Here is a 13920-nt window from a genome sequence, read left to right on the forward strand (position 1 = left end):
GTTTATAAAGTCATACGAGTCCTGTTACTACACTCACGCAAGCTATACCTATTTCTTGATATGGGTCTGCCAGGGAACGTTGTGCCCACAAGTTTCCGGTGTAGCTCGCATTCGATGCATTGTCAACGTTCAATGGAGGTCGACTTTGCTCCATCTTATACACGCACGTCCAATATCATGATGGATATATTGATATACTATACTATAGTGTAGCAATTCTCATTAATTATATAAATATTTTGCATCTATAGCTATGATCTGCATCTATTTCGGTATCATATATATCTATTGAGTTTATAGCTATGATCTATTGCACTTGCAGTATCACATCCGATTTTTTTTCTCCATCAAAGTGATGAGGGGCGCGAAGCCGAAAACCCTGTCCCAAAAAAGCCTTTCGGCTCTACAAAAGCTTATTCCATTTAGTTGTCCAGTACTGACTTTGATACTGTGACGCTGTGAGTACTGAGACTGGCTTTCTCTGCTGACTTCTGTGAGGTATTCAAGAAAAAAATAAAAACTTCTGATGGCTGAAGTGCTGAGTGCTGAGTTGCTGAGTGCTGAGTGCTGACTGCTGACTCAAGATTGCCTCAGTGCCGAGGTTTGATCAGACTTCTCTCTCTCTCTTGTGTGAGAGGCTGATGAGTCCAATCAGTCGTAGACAGAGCGAGATACTGTAAATAAATATATATCAATATAGTATAATTTAGAGGGCTATGTCATAGCCTTCAGAAAATTACACCAATGCCAATATGTACTAAATTTTTTATATTTTATTTTTTAAAAATGCACATATTTGTGAGTCACTTCAGAGTCTCAGACTGCCAAAGTGCGACAGTGCCACGCGACTTGAAAAATTATATTCAAAAAAAAAATAGGAAAAAATGTGACACGATAGAAATTTGGCGCTCTGCAAATTAAAATATAAACATAAATACAGCCACGTACACGCTATCTTGGATTTACAGTTACACACACGCAAGTGATTGTGTGGATTTTGTAGTATACCCAGTCCTACATACACGTTACACTATGTACAACCAATATGCACAGCAGGGCCAGCAGCCGTACGGCGGTCAATCAGACTCTCAGCAGCAGCAGCAGTATGGTATGAACCAACAGCCTCAACAGCCCCAACCGCCACAGCAACAGCAGCAGTCTGGGCAGTACGGCATGCCCGCACAGGGTAACCCACAACAACAGGGATATCCTCAACAGGGCGGTGCACAACAGGGTTATTCTCAGCAGGCATATGGTCAACAGGGATATAGTCAGCAGGGTATGGCACCTCAGGGTATGCCTGTCCAAGGCACCGCACCGCAGGGTATGGCACCTTCCCCAGGTATGCCTCAGCAGCAACAGGGTATGTACGCACAGCCTCAGGCGGGCATGGGTATGGGTATGTCGCCACAGGCAGCACCACAGAACACGGATAGCACTTACAGGAAGGTGTTCGTGGGGGGATTGCCGTACCACACAAGCAAGGAGACCCTCAAGGAGTTCTTCACCAAGCACGGGGAAATTGAGGAGGCGGTGGTCATCCACGACCGCGCCACCGGAAAGTCCAAGGGCTTTGGATTCGTAAGTTGTGTTGTCTGTCTCAGGTCTTTATGTTATCAAAGATATTTCTTTATTAGTGGCAATTCGGTTTGTAGGGTGTCAGTTTCTGTTTAGGTACGAGATATTGGCAAGAGGAAATGTATTGCTACGCGTAGTGCACACTGAGCGTCGATTTATTTAGATGTTGCCCTTGTGAGCGACCATATATGCACATTCGATACTGTGCAAGTGTGTAGTTGGCTGCCACGGCTTCTAACGCATGCATTTGTATGTTTCTCTTTGTTTGCGTATCCTTCTTTGCAATTTTGGTGTTAATTAAGACTCAGATTTCAAGTGAGCATCTCGGATATACTTGCCCTACTTTATGTCACGGTATCGTATTTGTACGCGTTCTATGTACGGCTATGTCTCTTCTATGGTGCGCACGATACATGAGTATAAAGACCGCAAGACTGCGCACAAATGTATGAAGTTGCCCATTTTATATATTCGCTTTTCTCAATCGCGGAACGCAATGATTGTTTGTCGGGGTAGTTTGCGGTATTATTGTTAGAAGTAAGTGATAACTTGTAGATTCGTCATTGTTCGTATGCGCTCGTGTGTATATGTTAAATACTACTGTCTCACAATTTTTCATACAATACATTACATACGTAGGTGACCTTCGTTACCACCGATGGTGCCCAGTCAGCCTGTGACGAGTCGAATCCCATCATTGACGGTCGCAAAGCCAACTGCAACCTTGCCTTCCAGGGTGCCAAGCAGCCACAGAACCACTATAACAACAGGGGGTCGCAGGGGGGCTACGGCATGGGCGCTGGTCCTGCAGCCGCACAAGGTTACGGCCAACAACAAGCATACGGACAGATGGGTGCGTACGATCCGGCACAGTATCAGCAGCAGATGTATGCACAGCAACAAGCGTATCAGCAGTACTACGGGCAAATGCCACAAGGTTACGGGCAACAACAGTACGGCATGTACGGCAACACACAGCAGCAAATGGGTCAAGGGCCGCCTGGCGCCCAAGGGCAGGGATCCGCAGGAGTCAACCAGCCAACAGGGTAAGAGTGTTGTGTTGAGTGTGTGGATGTGTGAGCGCGACGTGAGGTGCGAGTAGCTCTCGCTGGATTTCATCGCAAATTGATGGGTGTCGGGAGGGGATGTGAGTGTGCCAGATTGAACGGATTGCGCACGGCACAGAAGTACCGTATGGCCGGAGGAACAGTATTAGATTATGTATAGAATATTAATTAAACATCGATGTAGCCGGGTACATATTGGATTCAGATTGCAAACAAAAAAAACAGGTCTGAATTTTCCCTCTGACTCGCCTGTATCAGAAGTAAAGCTTGCACATGTGATGATGGTGTTCGCAACGCGCCATATAACGGGCTGATAGGTTTTCTGGTATTGATTTTTTTTCTTTATCTGGCTTTGGGTGTTTGAATGTGTACCGGGTTATACTTTCTACAGAGCTGCAACGTACGGGAACAACAACATGGATCAACTCGAGCTGCAGGCTCAGTCCCAGCAGATGTAGTAATGTGATTATAATAAGCATTTGGAATGTTGCATGACTATACAATAAATGACGCGCAAACCAACTATTTTACCAAGTGCAATATTCTTCTACATATGTGTCCTCACGATATTTGTCTTTAGGTTCAGTCCTTTGAGTTCTCGTTGCGCGTATTTTAACTGTTACATTAGTTTCGGGTTGGTGAGCACTTGTGTCGAGTTTGATGGTTGGCTGTCGATGAGTTTTACCGCAGAATGATAAAAAGAATGTTTTTCAATAGCCATTTTGATTGTTCCAGCTGTTAGGAAAGTTCTTTAAATGTATGTATATTCTGCTTTGGTATACCTCTGAATTACAAAGTTTCCGAAAGGTGGAACACTAAATATCTGCTATCTACGTGCTCGTCGAATGCCACACAGAGCTGTAACCGGCGCAGGCGCAGGACCAGTCCCAGTGCCCGGTCAAACACCCACACTCACCGCCGCCGTCACAACCCCAGGCCAGTCTAGTGGAGTGCTTGATGGCAGTACTATGGAGGACCTTGAATTACAGGCTGAAGCCGAATTAGCTGCTCTAGAAGCCAGTCAACAAGCCAACGGCAAAGATACAGTAGTACCTGCCGCGGCAATGAGTACGCCAATGACGGCCGGCAGCAATATCCCGGGTATGCATCCCTCGCGGTTGGCGGGTATACATCCATCACGCATGCCAAATATCCCAACACCAACAGCTTCCGTGCCGGCTGCGCCCGTTGTGCCGTTCATGCACCCGTCTCGTATGCAGGTACAGTGGAACAGGGGAGCGGGCAACACCCTTCCTCCAGCGCAGATAAGCCCACAGCAGCCAGTCGCAACACCCAATACACCCGCGCATAAGTCAGGCGCAGCAAGGGCGTCCACCTCTTCCTCTGCCACTGTGGCTGAGGAGGCGATGGCCGCAGCTACGGGCCCGCAGACACCGCAGGAGTGGGCGGCGCAAGCACAGGCGCATGCTCAGGCGCAATTGGCGGCGCATAAATTAGTGCAGCGGGAACAGCGTCAAAAGCAACAGCAACAGCAGCAGCAACCAACGCATTATCAGAATCAATATCAGAATCAGAATCAGAATCAATACCAGAATCAGAATCAGAGCCAGTTTCAGAATCAATACGAGAATCGAGGGCAGGGATACGGGCAGTATCAACAACCGGGACAAGCACAATGGGGTGCTCCTGCGCAAACACAGCAAACACCGATGGCTAGTTCCCCAGCTTTGAGTGCCACTTCTAACACAAATCAGCCACAACAAAACCAATGGAGTCAGTCCATGGGACAACCACAGCCACAACAACAACAGCAGTACACTACCCAGATTGGTGTCGATAACAGTACATACACCCAAGGTCAAGTAGACACAGCCACATCACAACAGACAGCTCCAACAGGTTCACTTCAGCAGCAATGGCAGCAGAGCCAACATGCTCAAACATCCGCCCAAGGACAGGCCGGACAAACGCAACAGGACTGGCAACAAGCACAGCCTCACGGGCAAATCCAGGGAACACCTCAACAGGCGCAATGGGGTGCTACTGGTGCGTCGCAGTGGGCACCACCACAAACAGACCCTACGAGTCATACAAATGATCAGCAATTCTCACAATCCCAACAGAACTCGCAGTCGGGTCCAGCAGCGCCACATTGGGGACCTCCGACTCAGTCTAATAATAGTACTCAGTGGGGTGCGCAGGCTCAATCGACGCAGAGCCAGACTGTTGCACAAGGGGGCAGACTTCCCAGCGATGATACACCCTACGTACAACCTTTACCCTCGGGCGGAAATGATTGGTCACGGCAGCAACGAGCGCCACCACAGCAGTACAACAACCAGGCAAAACCCCCGGCACAAGGTTGGGGAGGCCCAAGTGATGCTAGCGTGAACAAAGCTGCAGGTAGTGATGCGGGTTCTCATTATGGCAATTACATTTCTGGGCCTCTCAGCGCCCCCACGGATTACAGTAGCAACTATGATGGTATTAACACACAGCCCAGCTCCAGCTTTACCGGCCGTGCCTCGGGCCCACTCTCTGGGCCGCCTCCGGGACGCGAAAGTCAGGGTCAGTACCGTGGAGATTCACGTCAGCAACACCAGGTACGTTATGAGGCGTGATGTGAGGTTGTTGATATTAGCTTCAAATACAGTTTAGAATTGGTCGCGTGTTGAGTGAGCTTGAGCAGATGGTGCGGTGTTTCAAGTTGTCATTCGCACAATAGCAGGTAGTAAATATGTGAAACGTAATAGCAATCTTACTGATGGCGAGACCTAAATTATCAGTGGACTTGAAAATTGGTTGCTTTCGATTTAGTGTGAGGTGAGGTGTTTGGGTTGCGTCATACGAACACTAATGCTCTTTGAAGCAGGGCATTACTTTACATTATTAAATTACGTGCGAGTAAGTTTGCAGCAGAGTGATTGGTTTGTGATATACTAGGATCTGATTTACTATATGCTTATGTTCCTTGTTGGTTTCTGAGCGAGTGTCACCTCATTTACCCTGTGTGCATTTTGACAGTTGTGCTTTTGACGCGGGAAGGTCGTTGGAATGCTTTTAGCCGTGCCTGGCTACATTGACTTGTGTTTGTACATTTTAATTTTAATGGTTTATCACATGCATGTTCAGGCAATTGAATGCAAGGGCTGCTGAAAGGACTGGTTAAGTTTACTTTCATACATACTTCCAGGATTACACATATGCAAAGAAATAGCTGGAAGTCGAGATTAACCCCTTACTTAAATTTGCGGCACGTTTCCACATTGTATATTCATATCTCGAATTTCATTTTCTGCAAAGAACACGCAATTCTTAATTCGCGCAGTACCATATTATCAGATTTGTGAAGTTGAGTGTGCTCCATCAAATTATAACAATCTTTACTCTGTTCTTTCCCCCTTGCTGCGCTTGGATTGTGTGTGTATTGGCTGTGATGTATCAGGGCTCGTACAATCAATCATCCGGAGGTAATCGAGCGTCAGCACGATACTATTGAAATGAAATGACGTCAGAGTAGCTGTTGTCTGTGTGTACATATCGGGGAGGGTGTGTTTGGAGTTCGTGTAAAGTATACGTGATGGACGACCGATCGGAGAGTAAATATGAGAGTGCCAGCACATTTGGTTAACTTGTATAATGCACATGGGCGTGACTGTATGAGAGCATCGCCTGTGCGTACAGGTTTGCACACGGGCATGTGCTCTGCAAAGTTCTTGCATTGAATATGGGGTTTGAGTCAGGACGTCGCAGAGAGCATGGCCTGTGCGCACAGGTTTGCACACGGGCGTGTGCTCTGCAAGGTTCTTGCAATGAATAGGAGGTTTGAGTTAATACGTCGCACCGCGCATTGTGCCTGTTGCACAGTCGCCATGTACCGATCAAGGCAGAGCCAGGGGAATGACCGGTAAATACTTGGTTATTAAACAGTTTGAAATGCGATTGACTGTCGTGACAAGCTCATCCCTCTTGCTGAGAGCGTGTGTGATTTTGAATATTATATGTATATATATATATATATATATTTATATGTTTTTGGCTATGAGAGAGTTCGCGTCTATGGTTTGATCAATAGATGCACACACACTGGGTGACAATTGTGAATATTCATAGCTTACTATTCTATTATACATAACGTATAGTCTGTGTATATGTGCTTTGTGTATATGCAGCATGCCATCTAGGACCATCTCTCCGACCATTGGGATGAACTCTTGTACTTCTTATTTTCCAAGTTGCCTATTTACCCTATGCACCGTATTTCTCTTACTGCCAGTTTGCAATCGAGAAAATTTGTAGGTATATAAAGTAGTTGTGGCTTTGAAACAGTTTGCGTCTATGGTTTGATCTATAGATGCACACACACTGAGTAGTGTGTTCTGTGTATGTGTGCGCCGTGTATATGCGGCATATGATCTAGGACCATAAGTCCGACCCTTGGGGTGAGCTTTTGATCATCTTATTTTCTAATACGCCTATTTACCCTATGTACCGTAGTACTCTTACTACCAGTTTGCAACCGAAAAGTAGGAAAACACAGTATTTGTGGCTTTGAGGTAGTTCGCATTTATGGCTTGATCTATAGATGTACACACACTGGGTGACAATTGTTCTGTATGTAGTGCAGTCTGTATGTGCGCGCCGTGTATATGTGGAATGTCATCTAAGACCACCTCTCCGATCTTTGAGATGAACTCTTGCATCCATATATAATTGATTCGAATTGGAGAGCTATTGTAAGGATAGCGTGGGTGGCGGCTTGCTTCTATCAAATGTCGATGTGATGTGTTTCTTTTAAATTCGATCATTCAGGGTACACTGCACCTGTGACAGGGTGGTCGTGTGCCTGATTAGCTTCTTATTTGTAATGTCCATCCGCACAAACTCTCCTTAAATATATAAATTTTAGGCAAATTTCAGATTCTCTGCTAGATCGAAGCTGGAACGTATCCCGGTATATATTCTTTAGGTATACATCTTGCCAATAGTCGCGCCCGTTTGAAGTGTGTTCGGTTTGTTCCCTCCCTGCAGTGCTATCTCATGCCGAGATCTGAGCATATCAGATTCTTTGTTTTCAGTTTTCCAGGAGTTGAAGTCGCGTTTGGCAAAGCCTATCCCATGCGTTGGATGATGTACGATCGTGTGTAACGTCTGATAGTTATTGTTAGTCAGCTAGGTAGGCGCCTCGCGCCTGCAAGTACATGTCAATACGGGATGTCTGGGACAGAGGGAGTTGCAACTTTGCTCCCATTTAAGCTTTTATTGCTTCGTGTAAATTTTTGAAACCACCCGTGACCTCAAGACACATTCTTTTCAGAAGCGCAAGCGTTCCATGATTTTCGGCTCTGCTATGTGAATTCTTCTAAAATTATATTATCGAGTTGAATAGTTTCACATTTGTGGCCTTATATTTGATTGTTTACCTTTGGTCTCAATTTCCTCTCTGCATACCCGCCATTCCAGGGTGAACGTTCACCCTTTGTATCCATTTTTAGCAGCCCATTGGAATCACGCTCAAGTGAGTAATCTGGACTTGGTCCTCTATTAATCAACAAATTTGTTACTTGTATTCGAATCTTTTTCACATATAATTTTGCGAAGTCCAAGAATAAACTGTATATCCGCAAGGGCATTTTGAGATTAGATATTTTTCTTTAGGCGACATGCTGTTCTTGTTAGTTGGAAACAATATCGCCATTCTTTTTACTGTACTACGAGTGTATATTTAGTTTTCCTTGGTGTGAAGAGTGTCCTATCATGTCATATTCCTACTTCAGTACCAAGTTGGCCTTCGAATGCGTTACTCTGGCTCACATAGTTTTCAAATTTATTCTCTTTTTTGCCGGAGCTGTACTGCAACGTCACAGTGACTGACTCGCGTTGGATGTGTCGTTTATTTACACAGTCTTTCACAGGAAGTGACGAAAATAAGGCTTTAAGCAACATACTATAACCCAGTTAAGGATATGAAAAGTATCGTTACCGAATCTGCTACACTCTGGTCGAGAGTGGGGAAAAGTTGTTGCTAGTCAAATATCAGGTAAGCAGTGCTGCACCTGCTGTGCACACTTTTCCATGTCTGCTGTTTTGTAATCTTTTAATATTTTATCCCGAGCATTTCCAACGTGGCACCTGAGCATGTGCGAATTTATACCAGAACGTGAGGGCTTCAGCGCTGCTGCAAAGTTAGCATGCTCTTTCACAATAGCATTTTATGAGCTGGTTAAAGGCATATACTATGTACTCTCGGGAGTAGATATGTGACTAAGACAAACATTCTTTTCAGCTTAGACAAAACAATACACATTCATCATAAAATCCACGAATACACATATGCACTCGAGAGATCCCCCAATATGCTTTGTCGCGCGACGTACATCGTATCACTCCGGTAAGTAGCCCTCTCCAAATACTTCTACTTTAAATTTAGAGGATAATTTCAGCAACTGCCCCAGCACATAGCCAGTGCTCGCCAATTGACGTTTAGGCAGAGATAAGCGATAAAATCGCATTGCCAAGGCAATATATCTTTCATAGCGTTTTCTTGCTCGTACATGCCAAATGGGGCAATTCATACAGCAACTTAGCTTTGAATTAGAGTGTATATGGCAATGGGCTGGAATTGAAAGTCCATCGCCGGCATCGGAATATTAATAGATCATGGCTGGGTTGCCGCGGGGACAGAAAGTGTGTTATTGCGGGGCAATAGTTTTTAACTATTGGGAAAAAGTATGAGACTCCGGGGGAAGCCTACATATAGAGAAAAAACTTTGTTGGACAAATTTTTGATCAGCAATAAAAGAAATAGGGGCTCAACAGCTACGCTTTCAGTGATAAATGATTTGTATCATGTACTCCAACATTCCCGCTTGGCGACATTCATGTTCCTCGATTAAAGCTGAATGGCTTTCATTCACGCCATAAAATTTGACAATCATACATCATATAAGGGCACTAGCAACAACTAGCGTATCTAGACATGTTCGTCAAATAGCAAGTCTTTGCCTAAAATATTACCGAAAAATATAGGACTAGTATGATTGAAGTCTAATGCGAAGGAACATAGTTCTTGAAGTATTCTTTCACTAGTAAGCAATAACAAGCACCGTTACTGCACACACTCATAGACGTCAACCGTAGAAAATACGCTCAGGATGAGACCAGACGCTGTGCAAATGCAGCCATAATAGGGACCACCTACTCTGACCAATTCAAATCACAGTAGTATCTTTCGATGACTCCTCAGTCAAGCCTTGACATTCAATTTTACTAATTTGAGATTCGTACACCCGTAACTGGGCACCGAAAATGGATTTCTAGACTAATAACAGTCTCTTGCAGTATTCGTACGTGAAGTAGCTGGCTGTGATTGATGGCACCACCTTGATGTAATTCGCGAGTAGTCCCCGATATAAGCCTCGCCATGATTCTGTAAATAAAATATAGACAGAATAAACGAATGTGAAATTATGCAAAACTCAGTAGGCACAGCTTGATCGCGTAGATCATGATAGTCAACGATTTCACTCCAGTCCGAACATGTGATAATTGATGCACAACACATCAAACTTTCTAACCTAATACTCGTCAAATACTTCGTATCACTGATATGTAGATAGCTCTGTTACGTAATGAGTGATATAAAGCTGAATCCGATGAACGGGTAGCAATCTTATTCCTAACGATACAAATATAATACATCAAGCTTAAATTACCGCAAAACAACACACACAAAGCGAAACAGTAGGACTTCATACTGTATTGTAAACTTAAATACATGTTAAGAGAAGAATATGCGTGAAAGCACATCAAAATATATGCATACAATTGATTCGTACACTCATACATAAAAACCTCGTAATATATGTGCATGATTATACATGCATGCATGACGATACGTTTCTAAACAACATGCATATGATCTTAAGGGCTTAGTGAATATAAATGTGTATGATCAATACATTGTGTATCACTGATTTTTATAGCTCTATATGAAGCACGTTAACCTATACATGCAAAAACCTTTATATATGAATACGTTTTGGTGTTTATATATGTATATATACTATAGATTCATGTATATAAATACATTATATTGTACTCTTACACGTTGATAGATGTGTTTCTCCATCAACGTACCGGTGGTGACATATTTGTTATATACGGATCAATGTATGCGGAGTTTCGTGTGAAGTAATGTGTATAGAACGTATATAAATGTGTATAAAAATATGAAAGAAAACTCACAATAGAATAGATGACGAATATTACACACATGCCTTCGAACACGTACACTTACATATTTATGAAAATTTGACAAGGCATGTCGTACCATATGCGTGTAAACTATATATCTGCCAAATAGCTATAAATTACATATAGAATTTACCCACCTGATCTTTTGATGGTCTTGAAAGCATCTAGTACTCCTGTATAGTGATACCTACTGCTGCTCATCTCCATCACTTGCATTCGCCTCTTGATAACATCCAAAGGATACGTTACTGTCACATGAACAAAGTTGTGCGGATCATGAGTATTGTTGTAATAGATATAGCAAATAATTTGGTTAATTGTATTCGACTACTCAGCACTTGACAGACTGCCATGTCACCTTGCTAGGTAAGCTTCATGAGGCGCCAGGATAGAGCCCTACAACTAAAACATGTATCAAACTTTTGCAAAGCGAATTGCAATTAAAATTAGTCGCAGTTTCGCCGTTCACACAACAATACATCAACAAAATGAAAATATGAAGTAAAAAGGAAATGGGTGAGAAGAACAGGAATAGGTTTTCTTCGAGCGGTCAGTCATTCGAGACACGGCAAACTCACATCCTGCAGATCCAAATAAGACCACACCTGTCTGTGATAGGGCTCCAGCTAACGCAGCACATGTCAACCTCGTACCCACTCCCATTTCTGCATGGGGGTCTGCTCCGCTCAGGGTTCCAGCGGACACTTTCAGCACCTCGTACAATGCGAAATTTAGCGCCACATACGGCATCACCCCTAGCATGGAGGGAGTCAGGCCTCGAAACAGCATGGCGGGGCTGCCTTTCTGGCCGTTTCTTTTCAGTTCTGTGAGTGCGGATGCGCGGCAGGCAAGAGTTTCAGTCAATGTGTGCAATAATTCTTATATTCTGCCGTGTCCAGTGTCACCTCAAAAGAAGCATAAATATAGATAAATATATACGAATGACCCCTGACAGAACCAACAGCCCCACGGGAATGGGCTAGATAGTACATAAGGTAAAATCTGCATCAGTGACGTTGATGCTGTGCACATTAGAATGTGAGCCAGCTGCGTTTAAATCGTGAGTGTAGCAAGCGAGTGCTCCAGAATACGCCACGTACAACACTTCTATATTGAAAGAACTAGTCTTCCAGTACTCACTACATAATTTTTTAACTTAAATACAGTATTGGCAGTCTCTTCACAAACCTGTAACACTCCGACCGGCGTAGTCCCCACTTTCGTACATGATTTTTTGGCCACAGTCGTACACACTGTTATATCTTGTAGGAGCCACCAGAGCGCCGCCAGAACCCAACCCCGTGCCACTGACAACACTCGAAGTGTCCGCAATGGAGTACAACGTCATGCGTGTGCGTATGATGTCTAAAGGATAAGTGAGCACAGCCGCGGTCATGCCCGCGAGCGCGCCACTGGTCAGTCGCAGCGGTGAGGAGAGCTCAGCTTCGTCGGAGGAGAAAACCTGTGAGGGGTTCGATATGTTCGATTTCAGTCCATGACTTAAGAGTTCTGCTACGTGTTGAGATGGAATGGACGGCAATATATACGGGGGAACATCCAGTTCAGTCCATTTAAAAAGACAACCGTTCGAAATAAACTAAATCGATTCAGATGTCATGTACACATGGACAAGAGCCCACTTCGCGACATAAATATGATATTACGACACCATAAAGGGCTCGCGCAGTTGAATCTGGTCTGAGCTTCCGTGCAGATGCTTGCACAACTGTAGCTACAGAAAGTACAGAATGAAAAGTAAAAATTGCAATTTTTAAGAATATGGGTGTGCGATGTAATACAACCCACCCTTTTGTAGCTCTCGTATGCCGAGATCTGTATACCGGTGTAAGGGATCATTCGCAGTATGTTGATACCATTCCCTTTGAAGAACCCGGCAAACCCATCAGTCTGATACATGCGCTTGATTGTATCGCTCACCCCCGCATTACCCGTTGCGCTCACCTTTCGAGATAAACAAAGGGAAATAAAAAACCAGGCGGTAAGAAAGGTGAAGATTGGCGCACGACGTATACAATAGAAAAATCCACCGGTGGCAAGTCCGTGAGCAGCTGTCACATCCGTCTTTCCATACTATTGTCACCGAATTTGAATGTCCTGAGAGAATCAGTACCGATGCTCCCCTTGTTTCTTCCCAAAAAAATAATTATAACGACATAAATCGGACTCAGGACCAACCTACCTGGATGAGAATCTTGGCCCGCTCGAACGGCGATACAACAGTCCGTGACACCGCCCCCGCAACTCCACCCGCAACCAAGTACTTGATGGTGACAACAAGCTCATTGGCTTCACTCTTCGCCAACTCAGCTGAGGTTGTTCTATGCTGTTGTATTGAAAGATGTGCGAACAAAAAAAAGTTGTGGTTAAATACATGATAACAGCCTCATAAATTTTTCCTGTGCTGCCGTGTATACCCTATGCTGTAGTAAGATAAATTGCAGTCATACATGCGGCGGAGATTGTGTATCTTCGGGTGAGTGCTCTGGTGCCATACTGGTCTCGCCAATACCGATTTAATCACTTTCCTTCCCAGATTCATCGGCGTCCGACGATGCTGTTTCAGCCTCTGACACATCATCTAGATTACTGCCCAAGTTCAACGCAAAATATCAGATTCGAACAATGTGGAGAGTAATTTATATGATGTATCAAGCGCTGAGAAAGCATCGTCGGACGCCGTTGAATCGTACAATGAAAGTGATAAAAGCGGTATTGGTGAGACCAGTATAGAACCAAAGAGTACCCATATCAATCAGTGAAACAGTTACCACCAGTGCTATGCAGAAAACAACGTATTGTTAGAATTCAGTGAAGGAAACAGGAGTGAAAAATGCCGATAAGAGATAGCTTCGTAACTATCACGGACAGAACAACACACAACAGGGCTCAATCACAGGTACTTTCAATTAACGATAGAATATTTTTTGTCACACCCATAGATATCAAAAACGACCATAAAGTTCTCATGAAAATTAACACAAGGACAAGACTCATCCTTTGAGGTATATATATATATATACAAATATATATACCTATA

The 13920-nt window shown here is 44.0% G+C and overlaps 3 protein-coding genes across 4 annotated transcripts; 2 read left to right on the forward strand and 1 right to left on the reverse strand.

The window, feature by feature from the left end:
- Positions 1-967: 967 nt before the first annotated feature.
- On the forward strand, positions 968-3168 carry SARC_11139. Of its 2 annotated transcripts, XM_014294781.1 has the most exons (3): positions 968-1581; positions 2218-2624; positions 3037-3168. In XM_014294781.1, exons 1-3 carry the CDS (start codon positions 1033-1035, stop codon positions 3101-3103), a joined length of 1023 nt encoding a protein of 340 aa, XP_014150256.1. In that variant the 5' UTR covers positions 968-1032; the 3' UTR covers positions 3104-3168. The 2 variants fall into 2 exon arrangements, with proteins under 2 accessions (XP_014150256.1, XP_014150255.1); XM_014294780.1 differs by lacking the exon at positions 3037-3168 and having other exon boundaries at positions 2218-2883.
- A 322-nt stretch (positions 3169-3490) lies between these two features.
- Positions 3491-6583, forward strand: SARC_11140 (hypothetical protein; the record flags this gene model as incomplete). Its single annotated transcript, XM_014294782.1, has 2 exons — positions 3491-5209; positions 6052-6583. The coding sequence occupies 2 exons, from the start codon at positions 3491-3493 to the stop codon at positions 6103-6105; spliced, it is 1773 nt and encodes a 590-aa protein (XP_014150257.1). The 3' UTR covers positions 6106-6583.
- A 3253-nt stretch (positions 6584-9836) lies between these two features.
- SARC_11141 (hypothetical protein) lies at positions 9837-13470 on the reverse strand. The gene is made up of 6 exons (XM_014294783.1): positions 13063-13470; positions 12669-12824; positions 12051-12324; positions 11468-11686; positions 11000-11110; positions 9837-10035 (listed from the first exon to the last, which is right to left on the reverse strand). Exons 2-6 carry the CDS (start codon positions 12777-12779, stop codon positions 9923-9925), a joined length of 828 nt encoding a protein of 275 aa, XP_014150258.1. The 5' UTR covers positions 12780-12824; positions 13063-13470; the 3' UTR covers positions 9837-9922.
- Between the last annotated feature and the right edge of the window lie 450 nt (positions 13471-13920).

Source organism: Sphaeroforma arctica (assembly GCF_001186125.1).
Source record: "Sphaeroforma arctica JP610 unplaced genomic scaffold supercont1.1544, whole genome shotgun sequence".
NCBI classification, from domain to species: Eukaryota; class Ichthyosporea; order Ichthyophonida; genus Sphaeroforma; species Sphaeroforma arctica.